The sequence below is a fragment of the Thalassophryne amazonica genome, chromosome 10, assembly GCF_902500255.1.
Source record: "Thalassophryne amazonica chromosome 10, fThaAma1.1, whole genome shotgun sequence".
NCBI lineage: Eukaryota > Metazoa > Chordata > Actinopteri > Batrachoidiformes > Batrachoididae > Thalassophryne > Thalassophryne amazonica.
In genome coordinates, this window is record NC_047112.1 from 69891500 (window position 1) to 69917656 (window position 26157).

A 26157-nucleotide genomic window follows, 5' to 3' on the forward strand; every position below is an offset into this window, starting at 1 on the left:
TTTTATAACAGCTTGCAGTCTCTGAGGCATGGACTTAATGAGTGACAAACAGTACTCTTCATCAATCTGGCTCCAACTTTCTCTGATTGCTGTAGCCAGATCAGCTTTGCAGGTTGGAGCCTTGTCATGGACCAATTTTCTTGTCATGGAGCAATTTTCTTCAACTTCCACCAAAGATTTTCAATTGGATTAAGATCCGGACTATTTGCAGGCCATGACATTAACCCTATGTGTCTTTTTGCAAGGAATGTTTTCACAGTTTTTGCTCTATGGCAAGATGCATTATCATCTTGAAAAATGATTTCATCATCCCCAAACATCCTTTCAATTGATGGGATAAGAAAAGTGTCCAAAATATCAATGTAAACTTGTGCATTTATTGATGATGTAATGACAGCCATCTCCCCAGTGCCTTTACCTGACATGCAGCCCCATATCATCAATGACTGTGGAAATTTACATGTTCTCTTCAGGCAGTCATCTTTATAAATCTCATTGGAACGCCACCAAACAAAAGTTCCAGCATCATCACCTTGCCCAATGCACATTCGAGATTCATCACTGAATATGACTTTCATCCACAGTCCACGAGTTCTTTTCCTTAGCCCATTGTAACCTTGTTTTTTTTTTTCTGTTTAGGTGTTAATGATGGCTTTCGTTTAGCTTTTCTGTATGTAAATCCCATTTCCTTTAGGCAGTTTCTTACAGTTCGGTCACAGACGTTGACTCCAGTTTCCTCCCATTCGTTCCTCATTTGTTTTGTTGTGCATTTTCAATTTTTGAGACATATTGCTTTAAGTTTTCTGTCTTGACGCTTTGTCTTCCTTGGTCTACCAGTATGTTTGCCTTTAACAACCTTCCCATGTTGTTTGTATTTGGTCCAGAGTTTAGACACAGCTGACTGTGAACAACCAACATCTTTTGCAACATTGCGTGATGATTTACCCTCTTTTAAGAGTTTGATAATCCTCTCCTTTGTTTCAGTTGACATCTCTGGTGTTGGAGCCATGATTCATGTCAGTCCACTTGGTGCAACAGCTCTCCAAGGTGTGATCACTCCTTTTTAGATGCAGACTAATGAGCAGATCCAAATTTGATGCAGGTGTTAGTTTTGGGGATGAAAATTTACAGGGTGATTCCATAATTTATTCCTCAGAATTGAGTGAGTCCATATTTTTTTTTTCCCTGTGCTTGGTCTAAAAAAGTAACCGTTACTGACTGCCACAATTTTTTTTTTTCCTGATTTCTTAGTGTTTCTTAAAGCCAGAAAGTTGCCATTTGAAATTACTTTAGTTTTTTGTCATGTCTGTGATCTGCTTTTTTTTTCTACAAAATTAAACAACTGAATGAACATCCTCCGAGGCCGGTGATTCCATAATTATTGCCAGGGGTTGTATACTTGAAGCTATCCAGATGACCATGTGCTTGGAGCAACCTTGATTTGAAATACCACATAACCTACATTTTCCTATTGAGTTCCACTTTACTTTTCTATATGCAACAACATATTACTGGAAATTAGCAAAATATGTGAAACTTACCTAACAACAGCTACAAAAGGTTGCCTTTATCTCCTCAAACTTCTGAGCAATGGGAGAAAGTTCTTCTCATATGCAAATGTTTACATCCAGCCTGTACCCCTCCTGTCACCCATGCATCATGCTGCTTCTTGTATGGAAAGCCACATGGAACATGTTTTACATTTTAAATTGCTTTTTCATGCACTTTTTCTCTCGTAATTGAAATCAATGTTAAATAACCTGTGAATTTTGTAATTTTAGATGCCATTACAAAGGCAACCTAGCCCGTATATGATTCTGATAAATTGACCATTATCATATACTCAAAAATGTCATTTTCTTTTTGTTTTCTTCATATTCACCAAAGTATACATAAATATTAAGTATTTTTGATCTACAATAAAGGTGCTTGAGGTAAAATAGGCCAGTTAATATGTATGATCATAGACCCTAGAAAGTTCTAGGGTCTATGGACATACCCATTTCAGAACTTGGATTTTCATCATAGCTAAGACTGGCATAATGGTCTATGAAAGTTGTCTTATTGGTTTTCTCATGCAAGAAATCATATAATTAGACACCAAAATTGTCAAAATGGGACCATCATAACAGATTTTATGAATTTGACCCGTCACGAAAAGTGCGTTGACCTTTCCACATTTTCGGTCATTGTGACATAACGCAAGGTCAAAAATAGGTCGAACTATATATTTTTGAACTCTACTCATCAAGACGAGTAATTTGATATGCATATCAAAAGGATTAGACCATTTTTGAATTTTGACCCAAAAATGGGGGGTTTTGGCCCAAAAATGGCCAAAAAAATATTTATTTTTGGCATCACCCCTGATGTGAAACCTTACTATATAAGGACTTGATCTAGCATAGATGCCTGCTTGTAACAAAAAATGCTAAAAAAAATTTTTTTTTTTTAAGCACTTTTCTGCCTTTTGCTGGCTGTCTAAAATGTGCACGAGAATATAGAGCTCATCAGTGCGCTTCTGGAATGCAAAAAAATGCCATAGGGATTTAGATTATGGGCTAAAAAGTTCTGACTATCCAAAATAGACTCGGAAAGAGCGATGGCATTGTGTAAGGATGGAATGTGCTCCTGCAGAAGCCACAAGTCTGTGAATGCAAATGTTCAGGATGTCACAGAAAAAACTGCACCACCCATAATCCTAAATTGACACTGCAACACCACTGATTGATGGATGTTGCTGTTACCAGGTAATTTTTAACTTTTTTTTTTTTTTTTTTTTTGAGATGAACCGCAGAGTAACCAGTAGTTTTGCTGGTGATGCACTCTCTGGTTATGAAGGGGGAAATGCTGAGTGAGCAGCCCACCGGCTCGCTGTTCTGAGCTGTGCAGGGATTGGCAATGTTAAACCTTACTTGTTTGAAGCGCCTTGAGGCAACTTTGTTGTGATCACATAACCCCAATTAGATTTTATTGTTTGTTTTTAAAGCTTTGAATGGAACGGTCCCTCAATACATGACTGACCTCCTACAAACTTACTCTCCAGTGCATGGTCTGAGGGCCATTTCTAGCTCGTGGTGCCTAAGACGAGACTTAAAACCAGCGGGGACAGGGCTTTCTCTGTGGCTTTCTCTCTGCCCCTCCACGCCCAAACAGCCCCCACAGTGGAGTGTTTTAAGTCTTGTCTGAAGACCCACTTTTATTCTCTGGTTTTTAATGCAGCATCAGTTGTGTGGTCCTCTGTTTTATTGTTTTGTTTGTTTTACCATTTTGTTTTTTATCCAGGTTCATTTTATTGGTTTTATCTTTTGTATGTTGTATTTATTTATTTATGTTGATTTTATGTTTTTTTTTTATCTTTGCATGTTTGTTTTTATTATTTTACATATTTTTAACTTATTTCATGACTATTGGGATCTTATGTATGTTAATTCTATGTGCAGCACTTTTGAAAGGTTTTAGTTGTTAAATGTGCTATATAAACAAAGTGGATTGGATTGATTTGGTGCTATATAAATTAAAATAAATTGAAAACTTGAAATTGACAGTGCTCTTTATGTGCCTTTTTAAATGATTTTGTTGTGCAGAGTTCAAATCCAGCCCAACAAGAGTTTACAGATATATATTTTTTATTTTTATTTATTTTTTTATTTTTTTACTTGCATTGTTTCTCCCCATTTTGACATACTTTGTGAAGAGTGGCTGTAACTTACTGTTCATTAAACAGTCGTATTGGCTGCAGGTGATGTTGTATGTAACTTGTGTTTGACGGGTTTTTGAGTGCGTGACAAATCAGGTGACAAATGTTGCTGCTTTGAGGTAAAAGCAAATACTGATTGCAGTCAGGAACATAGTACTGTACAATAAATAGGCTATATTTTACTATACACACAACATTAAACTACAAATAATTTACAACACAGTTATGCTATTAACCATATAAATGCTACAACAAGAAAAATGGTGGATTGTAAGATTTCTCTAGAGATCAAATTGAGCACAGATGATTATTAGTATCAGTTTAAAAAAAAACAGACTTGGAAATAAATCATGTGAAAGTTGTTTCATCATAGAGGTTTGTGATAATCTGAACGGTCATCATAATATGGTTCCTGTGTCAGCATCCACTATTATCCATAATGGAGGCTTCCTGTTAATTTTTGGTAATACAGTGGTATGTAAAGGTTTGAGCACCCCTGATAATTTTTATGATTTTCCTTTATAAATCATTGGTTGTTTGTATCAGCAATTTATTAAATATATAATATAGGAGACAAACAGTGATGTTTAGAAGTGAGATGAAGTTTATAGGATTTACAGAAAATGTGCAATAATTCTTAAACAAAATTATGCAGGTGCATAAATTTCAGCACCCCAACAGAAAAAATACATCAATAGTTAAGTATTACAAAATACAAATTAGTAGATCCTCCTTTTGCAGAAATAACAGCCTCTAAACACTTCCTATAGCTTCTAATGAGAGTCTAGATTCTGGTTGAATGTATTTTGGACCATTCTTCTTTACTAAACATTTCAGGTTTGTTGGTTTCTGAGCATGGACACCCCGCTTAAAATCACACCACAGATTGTCAATAATATTCAGGTTTGGGGACTGAGATGGCCATCCCAGAACCTTGTACTTGTTCCTCTGCATAAATGCCTTAGTAGATTTTGAGTAGTGTTTAGGGTCATTGTCTTGTTGAAAGAACCAGCCCCGGTGCAACTTCAACTTTGTCACTGATTCATGAGCATTATTCTCAAGAATCTGCTGATATTGACTGGAATCCATTTTACCATTAACTTTAACAAGATTCTCAGTACCTGCACTGGCCACACAGCCCCACAGCATGATGGAACCACCTCCAAATTTTACTGTAGGTAGCAAGTGTTTTTCTTGGAATGCTGTGTTCTTTTTCAGCCATGCATACCACGCCTTATGTCCAAATAACTCAATTTTAGTTTCATCAGTCCACAGCACCATATTCGAAAATGAAGCTGGCTTGTCCAAATGTGTTTTAGCATACCTCAAGTGACTGTTTGTGGCATGTACACAGAAAAGCTTCCTCTGCGTTACAGCATCTCTTTGTGCAAAGTGCGCTGTATAGTTGAACGATGCACAGACAGTCTGCAGCAAGATCATGTTGTAGGTCTTTGGAGCAGGTCTGTAGGTTGACTGACTGTTCTCACCATCCTTCACTTCAGCTTATGAGATTTTTCTTAGCCTGCCACTTCGTGCCTTAACTGTGCCTGTGGTCTTCCATTTCCCCACCATGTTCCTCACCATGTTCCTCACAGTGGAAACTGACAGCTGAAATCTCTGAGATAGCTTTTTGTATCCTTCCCCTAAACCATGATGTTGAACAGTCTTTGTTTTCAGGTCATTCAAGAGTTGTTTAGATGCTCCCATGTTGGCACTCATTAGAAGAGATGCAAAGAGGGGAAACATTTGCAAATGGCCACCTTAACTATCCTTTTGCATGATTGGATTCACCTGTGTAAGGAGGTCAAGGGTCAGTGAGCTTACCAAACCAATTTTGTGTTCTAGTAATTAGTGCTAAGTCTATTCAAATCAATAAAATGACAAGGGTGCCCAAATTTATGCACCTGCCTAATTTTTTCAATAATTATTGAAACACTTTCTGTAAATCCTATGAACTTCATTTCACTTTTCAATTATCAGTGTGTTCATCTGCTATGTGACATATTTAACTGAAATTTCTGATCCAGACAACTAATGATTTATAAAGGAAAATCATGAAAATTATCAGGGGTGCCCAAACTTTGACGTACAACTGTAAATGCTCATAGTGCTTTAGTGGGGTCATTCGGTATATCTCCCTTAGTGCTCTCTGTGTGTGTGTGTGTGTGTGTGTGTGGGGGGGGGGGGGGGGGGGGGGGGTGTAAGAGTAACTTGTAAAGATCAATCACTGTGGGGGAAAAGTTCAATGCAATGAGTTTAACTTGGTACGTTTTCCATTTTGCCACAGGTGTGTTGCACAAGGAGTAGGATTTAAATACTGTTGACATTTTAACCAGTCCTTTTTCCTATCACTGCTAACCTTAAACTTCAAAAACCACAAATCATAATGAGCCTAAGAGCAAACTTCTAAAACCAGTGTGTCTGCATTCCTCGTTGTCTAGTTAAACTCTTATTTCAAGTTATCTGAAAAGTTCTCATAAACCTGCTTGTTGATTGTCACTGCTGTGATGGGCAACACACAGTTGGTTGTGCAAGGCTACTTTGGTTTTAGCTAGTTGTTATCCAGTGCAAAATGGATTGTTTTCAACCTTTGGACTGGATTTACCACGAGACTGTTATACATGTAGGACCACCCTTAAAACTTTCATTTTGGCTTTCCTTTATACAGAATACTAGGGTGTTGTCACAAGGTTGGTTAGGATTACTTTGAAATGTAATCCAAATGTATGTACATACATACATGTAATCCACATGTATTCTTTCACAGTAATCCTACCCAACCTTGGTTGTCCATGGGGATCCACAGGCTCTAGATTGGATCATGTTCATAAAACCGGTAGCTGACATTTTCAAGGGTGGTAATAGATTGAGAAGTTTCTATAATGAGTTGGAATGGTGTGCAAGTCCAGAATGTTTTTAGAACTTTAGACCTCAACAGTTGTTTGAAGAACTCTGCCTTTTTTATTATTTCCTGATAAGTAATTTTTTCATGTTAATTTACTGTCTTAATGTATTTATAAATTATTTTGGTTCTGGTTTTCATATACACACTATTATTATCACTACTATTACTTTTTTGCCATTTGATTTTTTTTTTTAATGGACCACAATGGAGATGAGTTTTTTTTTTTTCACTTGTGTCGTCCATGTATTTTTAATATATTTACAATTACATTCTGTACTTACTTTGACCTTACTAAATAAAATGATGCATGCACACTTTTAATATATAGATTTACTGGCCCCTATTGAAATGATGTTTGAGTCCAGAATGTAATTATCAACATCCATTGTTCACTGTTGATAGATAATATTGCCAATTTTCCAAAAGTCTTTTTCTTATCAGCTTTCATTTTTTGCAGCGTTCATCCTTGACCCAAAATACATAAACATACCAAATGGCAAATGTCAGCTCTGCCCAGTTTTTTTGTGATCAAAGCTATGCACACGGAGGTCTCTTGGCTATTATAATATAAATGTTCTGTGTAGTAAATGTTTTTGGAACTGATCTGACAGGGCACTAATCTGCTTGTTGTTGTTTGGTCTAACCTGAGGTCAGCTAACAGCAGCATCAATTAAAGTTTTCAATAGAAACTGTCAGATGTCAGAATCTGACATCTGCTCAGCAGAATTTTTGACTCATCTCAATGTAAGTCTGACATTACCCTCTTCCTCCCACCAAGAATATATTTTGCACAGCAGAATTTTTGTTTTTATTCAGACATTCATCATTTCCTTGAGCCATTGGTGTCTTTGAAACTCCTTCTCATTGCCTGCTGTTTCATACCAGATAATTGTTGAAAGCAAAGTGTCGTTGGGGTGATCTAAAAATTTTTTTTTGTGATTAGCGTGGTTTACAGCTTTGGTTGGCTGTTATACAGCGTCTGAATCGGGGAGGTTAATGCAACGCACAGGCCACATTTAGCCCAGCCACCATTTGTGTTGACCTGCTTCATGAGGTTGCCTGGAGTTCAACTTGACTGGATGGATTCTGACAATAAATATGCACAGAAGATTTTGCTTGTACCTAAATATATTGTTTGCATCCACACATTTGGCTGCAGGGAGATTAGTGGTGCTGCAACAGTGGTCCTACAACTTGGATCTTTTAATATAAAAAAAAATGCATATGTATTTTCTGTGAAAAGATGATCAAACTTTGTAAGACTATGGTAGCATGACATAAATAAGCACATCGCTTTGCTTTTGGTTTTCTAAATGCCTCACCTTTTTCTTTGCAGTGCACTTTGCAAGTAGATTTTATCTTTTTCTGGTGAGTACAACCATGCCTGGGGGTGGGGGGAGGTTGAGCCACACTGTACGTTGTGCTTTGCATGATGTCTACAGGAGCACCTAGTTTGTGAGTTCAGACCAGAGTGGTTGTGGCTTCCTTGATGATTTAGTTGAAGTCTCACTGGCTGCTCATTGCCCAAGATTAAATCTGGACAGAGTTCAAGATCAGACTGTTTTCTCAGGAATTTGCATGCAGTTTGGCTGGAGGACTTGCAGACAGAGACAAAACTGGTATTCTGAATGGATTGTGGGAGTTCTTCTGCAGTCAGACCTTGAAAGTTGCTGAGGATTATATTCAAGTCCACAGCAAGAAGTGTTTCATATCTGAGGACACTCTAAAGATCATCCAGAGGAGTTGTAGTGCACGGCTTGATGGAAATTCTAAGATGTACAGGGAGCTAAGAAAGCAAGCTGTGATGGCCCTGAAAGTGGACAAGGAGGAATCTTTGATCAGGTGACACACCATCTGTGGCTTAGTGACCCCAGACCTGCTTAGAGGAATGAAAGCGCTCCACTGCCTGCTGAATTCTTTTTAACTTTAGTGACACATAGTAATCCTGTGTCGTCAGAATGCAGAACATGGAACAGTATGTAATTAGGTCATCCAGATAAGGAGGTCTTATCCATGAAGGATTTAGTATTTCTTCTGTTTCTTATTGCTTTATGCTGACAAATTATGCTGTATTTGTTGTCTTTCTGCTGCCTGATTGTTTTTTCTCGCTGTCTTTGAGGTGCAGCTCCATCCAGAGGTGGCAATGGGTGTCTTCTTCTGCAGGGCTCCCGTCCTGGACACCAGCATGGACTCCCAAAATTTCCTGTATATTCCTCTTGTCAATTGTGTCGGTAGCATGGCCCAAGCAGAGGGTCACCCCTTTGAGTCTGGTCTGCTTGATGTTTCTTCCTCACATCATCAAATGGAGTTTTTCCTTACCACTGTCACCTGTGTGCTTGCTCTGGGGGTTGGTAAGGTTAGACCTTACTTCTGTGAAGCACCTTGAGGCAACTTTGTTGTGATTTGGCACTATATAAATGAAATAAATTGAAATTGAATTAAACTGAATTGAATTTTGAAAGTTGGCAATAAAACCTTAACACCATACCATGTGATGACAGGAAGCCAGTGAAGAGAGGTCAGGGTTACACGCTCAAACTTCAACCTTTGGACTGGATTTACTTTATGCTTCTTTATGGACTGTCAAACTCTATGCTTCTAGTTAAAGGTCTAGCAGCAGCATTTTGAACCAGTTGCAGACCTTGAATACTGGACTGTGGTAAGCCAGAGAACATTGCAATATTCCGGTCATGGATCAGAGTCTCTGCATCAGCCATAGGTGGGACAGGACAAATCCTCGCAATATTGCGGAGGTGGAAGAAAGCAGTCCAAGTGAGTTCTCTAATGTGCAGGTCAATAGACGAATGAAAGTCACCCCAAGCTTTTTCACTTTGTCACTGCAAAGGTTTAAGGTAGCACACGAGTCTAGGTTTAGTATTAGCTGTTCCAACTGATGCCCGTCTCTCACCGGACCAGTGACCATCATCTCGGTCTTGTTTGAATTTAAAAGTAAGAAGTTGCTCGACGTCCAATTTTTCACTAAAGCCAGGCAGGCCTCCAAAGTCTTACTATGCAAGAGATTTCCTGCAGTTATCCACTTATGAGGGTAGGCTGAAAAGTTCTAAGGCTCCCCATGAAGGAGTAATGCATTAACTGCATTATAGTGAGCCTTAGAACTTTTCAGCCTACCCTCGTATACAACTGTTTGTCATCAATGTATCAGCGGAAAGTAATCCCAAAATGTCGCTGTATGTGCTGAAGGAGTGCGATATAGATGGAATAAAGCAGGGAGCCTAAAATGGACCCTTGTGGAACCCTCATATTTCATAGAAATAACAGTTGAAGTGATATTATTGTATAGGACAGATAAGTGGGAAGTCAGCCAGCAAGGACTTTACCAGCGATCTCTATGTGGTTCTCAAGCCTACAGTGTAGTATACAATGATCCAGTGTGTCAAACACAGCACTAAGATCTAACAATAGAAGCACTGTAGTAAAAATCAGAGTTCATTGCAAGCAGAAGGATAGTCACCTCTTTGGTAAGTGCTATTTCCATGAGATGGTGCATTCTAAAAGCAGACTGCAGTGGCTCAAACAGGTCATTCTCAGTCAGATAGTCCAAGCTGCTGTGAAACCACTTTTTCAAGGATTTTAGAGCAAATGGGTAGGCTCAAGATCTGTCTATATAATAAACCAGAGTCCAGATTGGGTTTCTTCAGAATGGGTTTAATCACTGCTGAGGCTAATGACTGGTTAATAATTTTTGACATAGTAGGCCCAAGTGTAGGCCACAGGTCCTTAAACAGTTTAGTCTGTATCTGGTTAAAAAAGCAGGTGTTACAGTTTGGTAGACATACCCAGGGGAATAGTACTGAATTTGGTAAATCTTGGTATCCTGGCACCCATGTCAGTAGCAGGATCTAGTGGTGGAGCTTCAGCATGCTGGGACATATTTGACCTGATATTCTGTATTTTCTCTTCAAAATAAGCTAAGACATCCTTAGCAGTAAATGGAGAGCTGCTTACAGGTGGTTGTACTTGAAAGAGTGGTAGCCACAGTGTCCAACAAGAACTCTGAATTAGGCTTGTTTTTGTTGTTTTTCAAATCAGATTTGTTGATCAATTCAAATCAGAGTAATAGCTTCCCACTTAGAAGCCAATTCTGCATGCTTGTAGTCCAGAATAGCATCACGCCATTCAAGATGGAAGAATTTTTAACTAAAAAAATTTCAGTATTCCCCATTCATTTCAGTAGAAGGCCTTGAAGGGGCATTACCCTACATGATGTCATCAAAGTCCACATTCCTCACAGTTTGACATTTGAGTGTTTATTAGCAGCCGGTGGAATCAGGCTAAATTCCCCATGTTTTACTTAATTTCTTATGAAATGGACCATTGTACATAGAGCATTTTAAATTTTTCTACTTTAAAGGTATTTTGATGGTAATACTTTTATTGGTTTACTCGGGTAACATTTCTATGCAGGACAGGACTTCTACTTGGTATACACTGTTTATAGAGTGTGGCATTACTGCTGTCTGCTCCTTTGTCAGTCTGCCAGTACGTGTTCGTGTCCACTAGGCGACTATAGATTTCCATCTGATACTTGTTTCAAGAAAAAGAAGATGCTAATGTCATACTATCTTTGCACAAGTACATTAGAGAGATTTTGTGAAACGTAAATGTTAACTCATCATGAAACTGTAGTGGGACAAATTAAACTGTTGCGAGTCACCACAGTTAAAGTAGTTTAATCTTTCTAATAAGCCGAAAGGAACTCTAACAGGAAAGAACACTGGAGCAATCGCTGTGATTTGAGGGAAATTTTAAATCCATTTTATGTTTTGAAATGAACAGAAAATTCTGTCATGTGGAAAAATTGTCTGATTTCACATGTATCTCTGCACACTCTGTGTAATATTTTGTGCAGTGTGGTGGCCAAGCGATTGGTGTGCTTTTTTCCAGTGCAGAAGGCTCCCTGGTCAAGATCGCTGTGTCATGTGGAGTGGCGTAAGGAAGGGTAGCTGGCGGGAAACTTGCAAAATCAACATGCAGATCTGCTGTGCGACAAGCCAAAAGAACTTAATTTTTACTGTATAACATTTTGTGATACATAACTTCACTCGTACCATTTGATTAAAAAAGATATGCTGATTGATGCAAAATCATATGTACTATGTATTTTGTGACAGATTATTACAAGATCACTCCATTTGATTAAAAAAAGATTCACTGATAGATGTAAGGTTTGTATCATGTCTATGGTTTGAAGGGATGTACTGGAATGTGTATTTTGGGTTTAATTATTTGACTGTCTTGACCTTTGACCAATCTCTAATTTATATGTGAACCTGGACCTTTGCACAAATTAAGTCTTTTTTCCTGTAGAAGTGTTTCAATGAGACTTTAATTTGTTGTTGTTTTTTTTAGGTCCCATCATCTCTACCACTGATCAAATTTAATGGAAACCAAGGGGTAAGGCTATGTTCTTGTTTCTTACTGGCTTGGATGTGTGTTGTCTTTAGGTAATGTGTTTAATGTGCATTTGAAAATTTTGTGATATTTGTTACTGGGATGTTTTTTTTTGTTTTGTTTTTTTTTTTGTCGAAAGGGTCTTTGGGTCAAGAATGGTTGATTTTAAAATTTGTGTACAAAGTGCATTAGTGCAGCACAGTTGGTGTGCAGGTGCATCACAATGAGGTGAACATGAAGGCAGGAAGAAGCTGCACGTGTGTCTGACACTTTTTGACAGTGTGGTTGTAATCTCTACACGGAGTCAGTCTGAACCCACACTGACACAGGTGTTCTTGGGTTTTAGAATTTAGAATCAGTGAATGAGAACCACACAGGTGCAAATATGTTTGAGCTGTTAAAGAATACATTGGAAATAAATTCCTTATGGATCATTACACATCATTTGAAAAGTAATAAGTAGCTACACAGTGAGAAAAAAAAAGAAATCCTGTATAGGAAAAAAAAAGATGCATTAAGATGTAGCTGTAATCTTTTTATAGTTGAATCATAATCTAATCAGGAGCTGCATAAAGATTCCCACTGCTGATCAAACTCCTGTGATGTAGATTTTTTTTTTTTTTTTTTCTTTCCCCCTTGAGGATTCAAATCCTTCGTCTGTCATTTTTCTCTCCATTGTCATTTTTCTTGTTTCTGGTTAGTTTCACAAGTGCCAAGTGGTGACATGTTGCTTCCCTGTGCAGTGGGTTTGGGTAATCAGCCCCAGGTGGCACTAAAGGTTCCACAAAATCACTTTTCAGTGGCGGTCCACTCAGGTTTCTGCCTCACTAAAATGGCCTGCAAGTTCCTGTGGTGGAAACGGGCCTAAAGGAGGTATGCTCAAAATGCATACCGCCACAAGCGCATCAAAAATGGTAATACCATACCATCATTACCCTAACTGGATGATCATTATCACCAATACCATTACTGCTTCTGCTGCCACTGAGAGGGCAACTAGAATTCATCCCCCAGTCTGAATGTCAGTTTACTACAAAAAACTGCAACACTGTGGGAGAGTTTTAACTTTTTTTTTTTTTTTAAGAAAATGATAGCTACTGAATATATTTTTGACTCAAAGATCACGTTCCCTCAGTGTGGTGTCAACATGCATCCATTGCTTTTTGAAATATTGCATCCAAACAGGGACGGGGCTGTACTGTACACATGACCATGAAAGTAATGACATTCCATGTATAAATTGTACTCTTTCAAATAGACTGGGCAATATTGCTTAAAATATATACAGTTGTGCTCAGACGTTTACATACCCTGGCAGAATTTTGGGTGAAGCCATTTATTGTCAAACAACTGTTTCCTCTTTTTAAATAAAAATAACAAGAGAACTACCCAAATGAACCTGATCAAAAGTTTACATACCCCTGTTCTTAATGCTGTGTATTGCCCCTTTAACATCAACAACAGCTTTGAGTCTTTTATGATAGTTGTGGATGAGGCTCTCTGATAGTGAAGCTGCCACTGAATATGTTTCGGACTTTATTTACATCAATTACAAAGAAATACAAACAATATGGCTCTCTATGGTAAATCTGCATGGAGTAGACAGTTCTCAAAAACTGAGTGACTGTGCAAGAAGTAGAAGAGTGAAGAAAGCCACCAAGACACCCAGACAACCCAGAAGAAGTTATGGGCTTACATGGCTGTAATTGGAGAAATTATGCATAGTGCAAGCTTTGCATTTTGTATCACCAGTTATCCATCTTCATGATGAAGTGATATAGAGGAGGAAAGTTTAGCTACAAATTTCCAGAAAGTACTTCTGAGATGCAAGCCTGGATTTGATTTGTTTTGGTGAAAGAAAAACCTCTGCTCTACTCCACTATGAAGCTAAGAGTAGTGATGCAAAATGCAAAGCTTGCACTGTGCACAATTTCTCCAATCACAGCCACATAAGCCCATAACTTCTCCTGGGTTGTCTTGGTGGCTTTCCTCACTCTTCTCCCTCTTGCACACTCACTTAGTTTTTGAGAACTGTCTACTCCATGCAGATTTACCATAAAGTGCCATACTGTTTATATTTCTTTGTAATTGTTGTAAATAAAGTCCGAAACATTCAGCAGCAGCTTTACCATCAGAGAGCCTCGTCCACAAACTACCACTCCAAGTTGTCATTGATGTCAAAGGGGGCAATACACAGGATTAAGAAGAGGGGTATGTAAACTTTTGATCTGGTTCATTTGGGTACTTCTCTTGTCATTTTGATTTAAAAAGAGGAAACACAGTTGTTTGACAATAAATGGCTTCACCCAACCATTAACCATGAATGAAAGAGTTTTTGTGTTGTCATTCATATTATCTTAAAAATGGCCAAAAAAGCAAAAATGCTGCCAGGGTATGTAAACGTTTGAGCACAACTGTAGCACACATTGGTTGGTGTGTGTGTGTAATATAAGTCACATATTTGTCTTAAAAGTTTGATTGTAAATACTTCTAACATGGTAACTGTACTGCTATGGAAACTGCATGGTAACTGTAATAGTAACTGTATCACTAAGATAGGAACAACCAACCCTGCCCCTGGAGATCATGTGGATTTCAAGTTTTCCAAGTGTTCCTGCTGTGAACACAGCTGATTAGTTAAGTGTAGTGTTTCTTTGCTGTTTGTTGAATTACCACACCTGACTTGATTACAAGTGGGAGAAACAGGCAGAGTTAGAAAACATGCAGGGCAGGTGATCTGTAGTATTAGCAGTGGGGAAGCCCAGCTGTATTTGGGCATTTTCACAAAATTCAGAGGTATTTTAGAATGTTTGTTTTAGTTTTCAGTGGGTCCTGTCCATAGGGTGTAGAGGAGACATTCTGTTTTTGCCATTTCATCTTCAGTGAGTCACTTCTTTGTCCTGCCTCTGTTACTGTTTGTGCTTTATCTTCTATGCTGACACTCTATAAACTATATCCTCCATTTGTGCAAGAACGTGGATTGTGTTCATGACCAAAACTCAGTCCTTGCATTCAGATAATTTGTCATTTTGCAAATGTATATTTAAATGTTTTTGGTCAGGCAGTAAATGAAACATCCGGTGCATCCGGAAAGTATTCACAGTACTTCACTTTTTCCACATTTTATGTTACAGCTTTATTCCAAAATGGAGTCAGTTATTTTTTTCCCCTTAGAATTCTACTCACAAAACCCCATAATGACATGGATGACATGACTTTTTTTTTTTTTTTTTTTTTTTCAAATCTATTAAAAATAAAAGACTTAAGAAATCACGTGTACATAAGTGTTCACAGCCTTTGCTTAATACTTTGTTGATGCACCTTTGGCAGCAATTGCAGCCTCAAGTTTTCTTAAATATGATGCCACAAGCTTGGTGCACCTGTCTTTGGGCAGTTTGGTCCATTCCTCTTTGCAGCACCTCTCAAGCTCCATCAGGTTGGATGGAGAGCGTCAGTGCACAGCCATTTTCAGATCTCTCCAGAGATGTTCAGTCAGATTCAGGTCTGGGTTCTGGCTGGGCCACTCAAGGACAATCACAGAGATGTCCTGAAGCCACTCCTTTGATATCTTGACTGTGTGCTTAGGGTCATTGTCCTGCTAAAAGATGAACCGTCGCCCCAGTCTGAGGTCAAGAACGCTCTGGAGCAGGTTTTCATCCTGGATGTCTCTGTACATTGCTACATTCATCTTTCCCTCAATCATGACTAGTCTCCCAGTTCCTGCAGCTGAAAAACATCCCCACAGCATGATGCTGCCACCACCATGCTTTATTGTAGGGATGGTACTTGGTTTCCTCCAAACATGACACCAAAGAGTTCAGTCTTTGTCTCATCAGACCAGAGAATTTTGCACGATGTCATGAGTACCTTGGACAGAAAGAACAAGAGCAGAATCAGTCGGCCAGGAAAACTGCACCTAACGTATGAGTTCACCAGCAGTAAATTGACAGAGAATTAGAATACTAAGGTGATTGCCAGCAGGTAGCCCTAAGCTTCACTAACAGACCCAGAATTTAGATGAAGTCAGGCTGCGACCTCGTCCATTGCTAATAAGATGAGCTAAAGAGATGAGAAGCATAGTTCCATACTGTGACAGTATCTTAAACACACAAAAGGGAGAATACAACCCCTGGCAAAAATTATGGAATCACCGGCCTCGGGGGATGTTCATTCAGTTGTTTAATTTTGTAGAAAAAAGGCAGATCACAGACATGACTCAAAACTAAAGTAATTTCAATTGGCAACTTTCTGGCTTTAAGAAACACTATAAGAAATCAGGAAAAAAAAAAATTGTGGCAGTCAGTAACGGTTACTTTTTTAGACCAAGCAGAGGGAAAAAATATGGAATCACTCAGTTCTGAGGAAAAAATTATGGAATCATGAAAAACAAAAGAACGCTCCAACACATCACTAGTATTTTGTTGCACCACCTCTGGCTTTTATAACAGCTTGCAGTCTCTGAGGCATGGACTTAATGAGTGACAAACAGTACTCTTCATCAGTCTGGCTCCAACTCTCTCTGATTGCTGTTGCCAGACCATCTTTGCAGGTTGGAGCCTTGTCATGGGCCATTTTCTTCAACTTCCACCAAAGATTTTCAATTGGATTAAGATCTGGACTATTTGCAGGCCATGACATTGACCCTGTGTCTTTTTGCAAGGAATGTTTTCACAGTTTTTGCTCTATGGCAAGATGCATTATCATCCTGAAAAATGATTTCATCATCCCCAAACATCCTTTCAGTTGATGGGATAAGAAAAGTGTCCAAAATATCAGCGTAAACTTGTGCATTTATTGATGATGTAATGACAGCCATCTCCCCTGTGCCTTTACCTGACATGCAGCCCCATATCATCAATGACTGTGGAAATTTACATGTTCTCTTCAGGCAGTCATCTTTATAAATCCCATTGGAACGGCACCAAACAAAAGTTCCAGCATCATCACCTTGCTCAATGCAGATTTGAGATTCATCACTGAATGACTTTCATCCAGTCATCCACAGTCCACGATTTCTTTTCCTTAGCCCATTGTAACCTTGTTTTTTTCTGTTTAGGTGTTAATGATGGCTTTCGTTTAGCTTTTCTGTATGTAAATCCCATTTCCTTTAGGCAGTTTTACAGTTCAGTCACATATGTTGACTCCATTTTTCTCCCATTCGTTCCTCATTTGTTTTGTTGTGCATTTTCGATTTTTGAGACATATTGCTTTAAGTTTTCTTTCTTGCCGCTTTGACGTCTTCCTTGATCTACCAGTATGTTTGCCTTTAACAAACTTCCCATGTTGTTTGTATTTGGTCCAGAGTTTAGACACAGCTGACTGTGAGCAACCAACATCTTCTGCAACATTGTGTGATGATTTACCCTCTTTTAAGAGTTTGATAATCCTCTCCTTTGTTTCAATTGACATCTCTCATGTTGGAGCCATGATTCATGTCAGTCCACTTGGTGCAACAGCTCTCCAAGGTGTGATCACTCCTTTTTAGATGCAGACTAACGAGCAGATCTGATTTGATGCAGGTGTTAGTTTTGGGGATGAAAATTTACAGGGTGATTCCATAATTTATTCCTCAGAATTGAGTGAGTCCATTTCTTCCCCCCCCCCCCCCCCCCCCCAGGCTTGGTCTAAAAAGTAACCGTTACTGACTGCCACAGTTTTTTTTTCTTGATTTCTTATAGTGTTTCTTAAAGCCAGAAAGTTGCCATTTGAAATGACTTTAGTTTTGTGTCATGTCTGTGATCTGCTTTTTTTCTACAAAATTAAACAACTGAATGAACATCCTCCGAGGCTGGTGATTCCATAATTTTTGCCAGGGGTTGTAGATGCATCTGTCTGGCCACTCTACCATACAGGCCTGATTGATGGATTGCTGCAGAGATGGTTGTCCTTCTGGAAGGTTCTCCTCTCTCCACAGAGGAATGCTGGAGCTCTGACAGTGACCATCAGGTTCTTGGTCACCTCCCTGACTAAGGTCCTTCTCCCCTGATCGCTCAGTTTAGACGGGCAGCCAGCTCTAGGAAGAGTCCTGGTGGATCTGAACTTCTTCCATTTACAGATGATGGAGGCCACTGTGCTCATTGGGACCTTCAAAGCAGCAGAAATGTTTCTATACCCTTCCCCAGATTTGTGCCTCCTGACAATCCTGTCTCAGGGGTCTACAGACAGTTGTTTTGACTTCATGCTTGGTTTGTGCTCTGTCAATTGTAGGACCTGATATGACCTAATCATGTCCAATCAACTGAATTTACCCCAGGTGGACTCCAATTAAGTTGTAGAAACATCTCAAGGATGATCAGTGGAAATAGGAGGCACCTGAGCTCAATTTTGAGGTTCGTGGCAAAGACTATGAATACTTGTGTGTGTGTGTTTTTGCAAAGATCTAACAAAAAACAAAACTTTCACATTGTCATTATGGGGTATTATGTGTATTCATTTCATCCATTTTGGAATACGGTAAAACTCATATATACTGGATTCAAGTGGATCAGTGAATTTTGTCTATCTGAATCCATTATATGTATTAAATGGTCAAAATCCATGTAACAGATTAGTTACAGTCAGGAGGTGCTGAACAATCGACAGGGAATCCTGAATCAGGACCTGCCTCATTTAATGACCGGGTCAAAACTTCATCTGAAAAAATAAACATCTGGCTTAAATAAGTGCCGGACATTGAATAGATTAGATTTAGTCAAGTCTGCTGTGGAGTGGTACCTTAAAATCCTAAAGCCTGATTTATGCTTGTGCAACTCTGCATATCTGTGGCCATGAAATGTCTTCGACGTGCACGTGACCCTTTTCAAGTTTTGCGTCGCATTTTTATGCAGTTTACCACAGGAACAGCTGCTTTTTCTGAATTAATTTGTCCCTCAACGAGCTTCTTTATCCACCTTATTACCTGAGGACACTGCTGTAGAAGAGTGTGACTTCCTGTTAGAAATGGAAGCCGTAGTGAGCCTTTTTTAAAGCGGCTTTCGTTTCCCAGACCGCTTTTTCTTTTGCAAACGATGATCAGCTCCTGTAGCATTTTAAAAATGTCCTTGCGCAGCTGGGCCACATGTTGCGCTGTTCACATTTGTACTAACAAAGTTAAATCTCCGGCTACAACAGCGATGTTTTTAATGTGCAGCCAAACTGAGTTTCCACCGCCGACTGAGAGATGAGGAACTCAGAAGGATGTGGCTGAAAAAACTCAACCTGAAAAGATCACCTAAAATGTTATACGTGTGCTCTTTTCACTTTGTTGACAAAAAGCCCACAGAGGAACATCTTAGTTTGTGGTCAGGATGTGACAGATCACCAGAGAAACTGAGGACTGACGGCAGTGTCACCAGATTAACAGGTATGATTCATGTTTGTGGATGATAAATCACTGTAGTATTAGACATTAGCAAGAACATGTATTAGCCTTTTCTGAACAGTCTCACTGTGCGATTACCTCGTGAAACAATCAGAGCAACATTGCTAAAAGCTTTTAAAGAGCATGTTGCTAACACAACCTGTGCAATTGACTGTGCAGAGACACTTTTCAAAAAGCAAAAAACCTGGATTCAAGAAGTGAGTCATACAGACACTATTATGTAAATAACACAGTTAAGTATTTAGTGACTGTTTCCCCCTCTAGAATAATCATGTTTATTTCTGACGCTTATGGTGGAAAATGTAGTAAAAATGTATTGAAAACATTTTCCTTGTAACAAAAAAACAACTGATATTGTCTTATTTCTGTCCTTTATGTTCCTTCACACAGTGCGCTCTTGTCTTGTAACAGACATTACACATTAAGTGATTACTTTATTTATTTATTTATTTTATTTTATTTTTTTTAAGAGATTCAGATATTGGAGGCAGAGCAGAACCTTCTTTGCAACAAATTCATCCACTAATGTTGGAAGCAGATGTGAAAAGTAGAAATTCTGGAGGTGTTTCATGTGTCTGTAAAGACTTGGTCAAATGAAATGTCCAACTCCAGGTGTTCAGTTAGTGTCAGATAACCAGCTGCAGACACCCTCATCACTCTGTCAGCTGGACCTGGAGGAATGTAAAAATAAAATGTAAAAATATGGCTTAGAATTTATTTTAATGAAGGCTTACATGTATTCTGTTACATTAGTTCATACATTATAATTAACTAAAGTTATCTACCTGGAGGTCCACCCTGACCTGCATGAACACGTGCCATTTGTATTTCATCTGATACTGAAACTCAAACCCAGGCTTGGTGATGTGGGATTTTAAGGCTTCTGCTGGCCTCTACGTCTGCCTTAACGTAAATAAGTTGTGCCCCAAAATCTCTTTTAGCAGAACCGGCTTGACCTTATTACTGTGCAGGTCCTGAAGCACCTCAAAGCTTTTCAAATTGTTCATCACCTCTCCGTCCAGAGCGAGAGCTAAGAAAGGAGCGAAAAATGCTACTGTATGTTTATCTTAGGCCACTTCTTCATGTTGTTCTCCCACTTCTCTGTATTTGTAGACAGTGGGATTGTAATGTTGTTTCGTTTGAGCTGTGACAGCTGCTGTTTACATCTCTAAGCCCCATAGAAAGTGGATTAGCATGAAACATTAACATGTAAATAAATGCCTGTTCTGGTTCATACCAGAAGTCTCACCCGCAATTCACGCAAAGCCTCATGGGGCCTCGGAATAAGGTGGATTCAATCAAGTTCCAAACCAAAGGTTCGGTGTCTAATTTATCTTCATGAATTGTGGGTCATTTGAGCGTCTTTTTCTGACTTGGTGTTGTGAGGTTGATCATATTTGTGGGCATTTCTGACTAACGTATTTGATCCATGATCAAAATGTAATCTGGGTGTGCACTGCAAAAACTTTTAAAATATGATTAGAGGAAGGAGTGAAAATGGAAAAGTGACAAATTGCAGCCCTTTGCTGCGATTTAGGATGTGTGTGAAACTTAACACCATATTACAGTGCAGGCAACAAGCAGCATTTTGTTAATTACCAGCCTTGAATTACACCCTGCCTCGTTCACTGGGTCTGAGCACAGTTTGGAAAAAACAGGCGGACATTTAATTACGGAAATAACGGTGCTCAGTTATTTCCTCAAATCAGCAAGTCAGTGCTGAACTCCATTTTGTACCTCTGTTACTGGGCACGTCCAGAGTGCTCTGTCCGGAACATGCAAGGGATTTTTAATGGAGATGCATTGTGGACAGACAGGACGTTTTGTCCAATGTGAGCGAAAAGTCGTTATATACGGTGTTTATTACATGGAAAACCATACAAAAGCTTTGGGACGTTTGCTTTTGTCCATTGACTATCCGGTTTGTACGATGACCATTTAGGCGAGTTTTCTATGGCCTGCATAGGTTTGTTTGTTTTATTTTTAACTGGCCAGATGATACAGAGAACTTTTTTTTAACAACATTGTTTGTTTGTTTGTTTTTTCTTTTTCACTTTAGAACCAAGACATGTGAAAGGTGTCCTCGACATAACTGCTCATTTGAGTAATTTTTTTGGTCCAGTCAAAAGAGGTGCTCTATGTTGAGATTGAATTTAGCCATTTCATTGATTGTGTGAAATTTTATTTTTAATGAATCAGACTTTTGCACCAGTTACAAGAGGTTACAGCAATGGAGGCTGATTCAGGACTACAAAGTGCACCTTTGACATCTTTGACTGGTCTTGCTACTTTTATTTCGAAGCGACTTTCATCAGAAAAATACTGTATTATCATCTGCCACAAGAAAGCACTGTCTATACACACATGATAAGCTGCTCCTTAACACTGATCCGAATGAGGTACTATCTGATCTACACTTTGGAGCTACAGGTGGTGGTTATGCACCAGTAAGCTGGATGCCAACCAATGTTAAACAACAAGGTAATGATTGAGAAGTATGAGATTGTGCTGGATCATGCTCTCAAACTGAAACTTTTTGAATAAAAAGAGGAATAACTGGGCAATTGCGGGGACAGCTAGGCTGTGTTAAGGCTAACTTCTATTTGAAAATGTATAACTAATTCTAAAGTTTAATTTACATTGATGAGGCAGATGTGCACACCTTTAGCTCCTTGTTTTTGTCTACTCTGGCAGCAAGAACCAGTTTGGTGTTGAGTTCTCTTTTGTACTGTAACTTTGATTGGCTTATTAGATTCTGCTCGCTAATATGGTATTTGAATTAATAAGTAATGCAAGAAAGGACACAGTTTAGACTTTTGGTCTGTCTTTTAGTCTAATGACATGTCAATCCAGCCCTGATAGCAAGCCAGTGAGTCAGACTGAGCTTCTGTGCAAGCTTGAGTCAATAGAAATGACCTGGTCACCGGTAATGCAGAAATGTAACGGGGACATTTAGTTGACATCTTAATTGTGGCAAGAGTTGATTTCATACAACAAAACATGCCTCAGCACGTCAGCTGACACTGATGGCAAACCTACCATCCCTGGTTCTCAGGACCAGGCACCTAAGTGGCTCTAATCTTCTTTTTTTACATATACTTTAGTATACATTAGTAGAGTTCTACTTTGTTTTTGGAATGTATAATAGAAGATATACCTTACTGAATTTTCATGGACTAATGGACACACAGCCTGCTTTACCATCACTTTGACTGTAACTGCAGCTTTTCCCTTCAAGGTGTAGCAAATTATTTACTTTGGGTTTTTCTTTTAATAGTTGAATATTAGCAAGAATAATTTGAGGTGTGTGCAGATATCATGATTGTGAAAATTTAGCATCACCTTGTGCTTTTGTTGTCTTTTTGCAATAGTCTGCAAAATAATTCTGCAATAGCTGTTTTTGCTGTGTGTGTTTGTGTGTGTGTAGAGAGAGATAATATCTCAAAATTTGATGCAAGATGCTGACAATTTTCAGTGAAAATGCATTTGCATAATAAGGTGTTGGATTATTTGAGACTTGTGTCACACAGACCTAGCTGACTGTGGGTAACTTCACTTCCACCACAATCTTCTTAAGTAGCAACCCCTGAGGTGGAAGCAAAGGTATTTACATACAGTCTGAAAATGCCAACAGGATATGACTTATTTGAACTGTCAAATAGTGAAGTGTTTTACATTAAACATTTGTCTCTCGGGACAACTTCTCTCTGTGTGTGTGTGTGTGTGTGTGTGTGTGTGTGTGTGTGTGTGTGTGTGTGTGTGTGTGTGTGTGTGTGTGTGTGTGTGTGTGTGTGTGTGTGTGTGTGTGTGTGTGTGTGTTGTGTGTGTGTGTGTGTGTGTGTGTGTGAGAGAGACAATGTAGACTTCAGATTATATCAGACTATACAGTGTATCCATAAAGTATTTGCAGTGCTTCACTTTTTCCACAAAAAACATGCACACACAATTCTATGCAGGCCACAGAACAGCCAGACATTTAATTTGCAGCGGTTATAAAACAAGGATTTTACACAAGCTAAAAATGAGTGTAAAGCAACCTCTACAGTTACACTACACAGACCTGAAGATTCATTTGGATTTTTATCCACAAAATGAATTTTAAAATACCCAAATATGTGTAAATAAAATTCTAAACTGTCCGATTGGGTGGGAAATCACCCAATCTGGCACCTCATCTGGCAACACTGTAAATGCTCCCCTGAGGGGAGGTAACTCACTGCCCTGGTTCTCAGCAAAGTTATTCCAATCCCAGCTGATATTTGCCTTGATTACTTTCCCTATCCTTTTTTCCTTCATCTTGTACATCCACAATTCTGCCATTTTTATTTCCGAGCTTTCAAAGAGTGTGCTGTTAGTCTGGTTTATAGAATTGCACAGGCGGCTTTCTGAGGGGATGTGCACAACTCGACTGTGCGGGGCTTCTCGTCTTTAATATAAAATGTCAGGTGACTGCCAGTATTGACATCCAAATTAATGAATATTTGTCTGTAATTTTCAGTGACCTTAACAAGAAATATTTCTGGTCTGGCAGAGCTTCATTCCACATTTTACAGAGACCAGAATCCAGCTAGAATGTGTGCCTGGCCTACTGAATCAGCTTATGTAGAGTAAACACTGGTGAGATAAGTAGTGCCCATGGCACAAAAAATGTGAAACCGATGACACATTTTTCATTTTAAGGCGTATTTTCTTCCCCAGATATGGTCATGATTTCAATTTCTGGAATGTTTGTCAGCTTATTTTATTCTGATCACTGAACTTCAGTCTTGATCACATGCCTGACCTTTGATCTTGATCCCTGCACTTGGAGCCTGATTGCTGAACTTTTATTCCAATCTTTGATTCTAAACACTGTTCTTTTTGTATAAATGTCCACAATGTTTCAGTGATATGAGCTTCTGGTTCTATTGAAGAGGTTCAATTGCAAAAATGTCAGTCACTCATTCTCCTTAAAAAATAAATAAACAGACCCCAAGCTAGTTAGAAATATATTACAAATGTGAACGAATTAATTGTAATCTGTGTGAACTGAACTTTGAGCTAGTTGTTGTTGTTGTTGTTGTTATCTCTGCCAGAAAAGTTGGAGGTTATGTTTTCACCCCCCTTTGTTTGTAAACAGCCTGAAGCCCGCACTTTTTCATCATTATGAATTTTTTACTAAGGATTCATATCCTGATAGGCAAGAACTGTTTACATTTTCAAGGGTAAAGTCAGGAAAAATTTTGTAAAACAGGAAAAATCCCTGTCTTTAACATTGAACAAATTTTCAAAAATTCATAACTCTGTCAAAAATGATATTTATTTCACATTTGAGTGTGTTATGTAGGCTGGGATCCTTTATCGGCTGAGTTTGATCCAGATCTGATCCAGATTTTGTGGCCATTTAAATTTAACATTGAAATCCCCATTTAATTAACCTCTTTGTGTATGTAGAATGTCTTGTATTTTCTTCAGATCATAAAGAAGAATTGAAAACAAAACTGTTGCATTTGTATTTTGAGTGTGTGTATATATGTGTGTGTGTGTGTATGTATGTATGTGTATATACGTGGGCTGTCAATAAAGTAACGGTCCTTTTTATTTTTTTCAAAAACTATATGGATTTCATTCATATGTTTTTACATCAGACATGCTTGAACCCTCGTGCGCATGCGTGAGTTTTTCCACGCCTGTCGGTGACGTCATTCGCCTGTGAGCACTCCTTGTGGGAGGAGTCGTCCAGCCCCTCGTCGGAATTCCTTTGTCTGAGAAGTTGCTGAGAGACTGGTGCTTTGTTTGATCAAAATTTTTTCTAAACCTGTGAGACACATCGAAGTGGAAACGGTTCGAAAAATTAAGCTGGTTTTCAGAGAAAATTTTAACGGCTGATGAGAGATTTTGAGGTGATTCTGTCGCTTTAAGGACTTCCCACGGTGCGAGACGTCGCTCAGCGCTCTCAGCCGCTGTCGTCAGCCTGTTCAAGCTGAAAACCTCCACATTTCAGGTTCTATTGATCCAGGACGTCGTGAGAGAACAGAGAAGTTTCAGAAGAAGTCGGTTTCAGCATTTTATCCGGATATTCCACTGTTAAAGGAGATTTTTTTAATGAAAGACGTGCGGACGGGTCCGCACGTCGGGACGCAGCCGCCGCGATGCTCCGCCACAGGAAGAACACCTCTGTTGAAAGCCTTGAGGACAAGTTGGAACATGTCCTGCCTGTTAAACAATTTCTCATATACTCACTCCACTGAAAGCCATCAAAAGCCGCCTGGATTTTACAAATGGTTATCAACACGGAGGTGTTTTTCCTGTGCCGCCGCACCGCGTCGGCTGCGTCCCGACGCGCGGACCCGTCCGCACGTCTTTCATTAAAAAAATCTCCTTTAACAGTGGAATATCCGGATAAAATGCTGAAACCGACTTCTTCTGAAACTTCTCTGTTCTCTCACGACGTCCTGGATCAATAGAGCCTGAAATGTGGATGTTTTCAGCTTGAACAGGCTGACGACGGCGGCTGAGAGCGCTGAGCGACGTCTCGCACCGTGGGAAGTCCTTAAAGCGACAGTATCACCTCAAAATCTCTCATCAGCCGTTAAAGGTTTCACTGAAAACCAGCTTAATTTTTCGAACCATGTCCACTTCGATGTGTCTCACAGGTTTAGAAAAAAATTTGATCAAACAACGCGCCAGTCTCTCAGCAACTTCTCAGACAAAGGAATTCCGACGAGGGGCTGGACGACTCCTCCCACAAGGAGTGCTCACAGGCGAATGACGTCACCGACAGGCGTGGAAAAACTCACG

At 39.1% G+C, this 26157-nt stretch overlaps 1 protein-coding gene across 1 annotated transcript in view; it reads left to right on the plus strand.

The window, feature by feature from the left end:
* LOC117518945 (RNA polymerase II elongation factor ELL-like) overlaps window positions 1-26157 on the plus strand; it is a 72697-nt gene that overhangs the window by 24148 nt on the left and 22392 nt on the right. Inside the window, 1 exon segment of the mRNA XM_034180221.1 lies at window positions 11976-12020. Coding sequence (XP_034036112.1) covers window positions 11976-12020 — 45 coding nt within the window.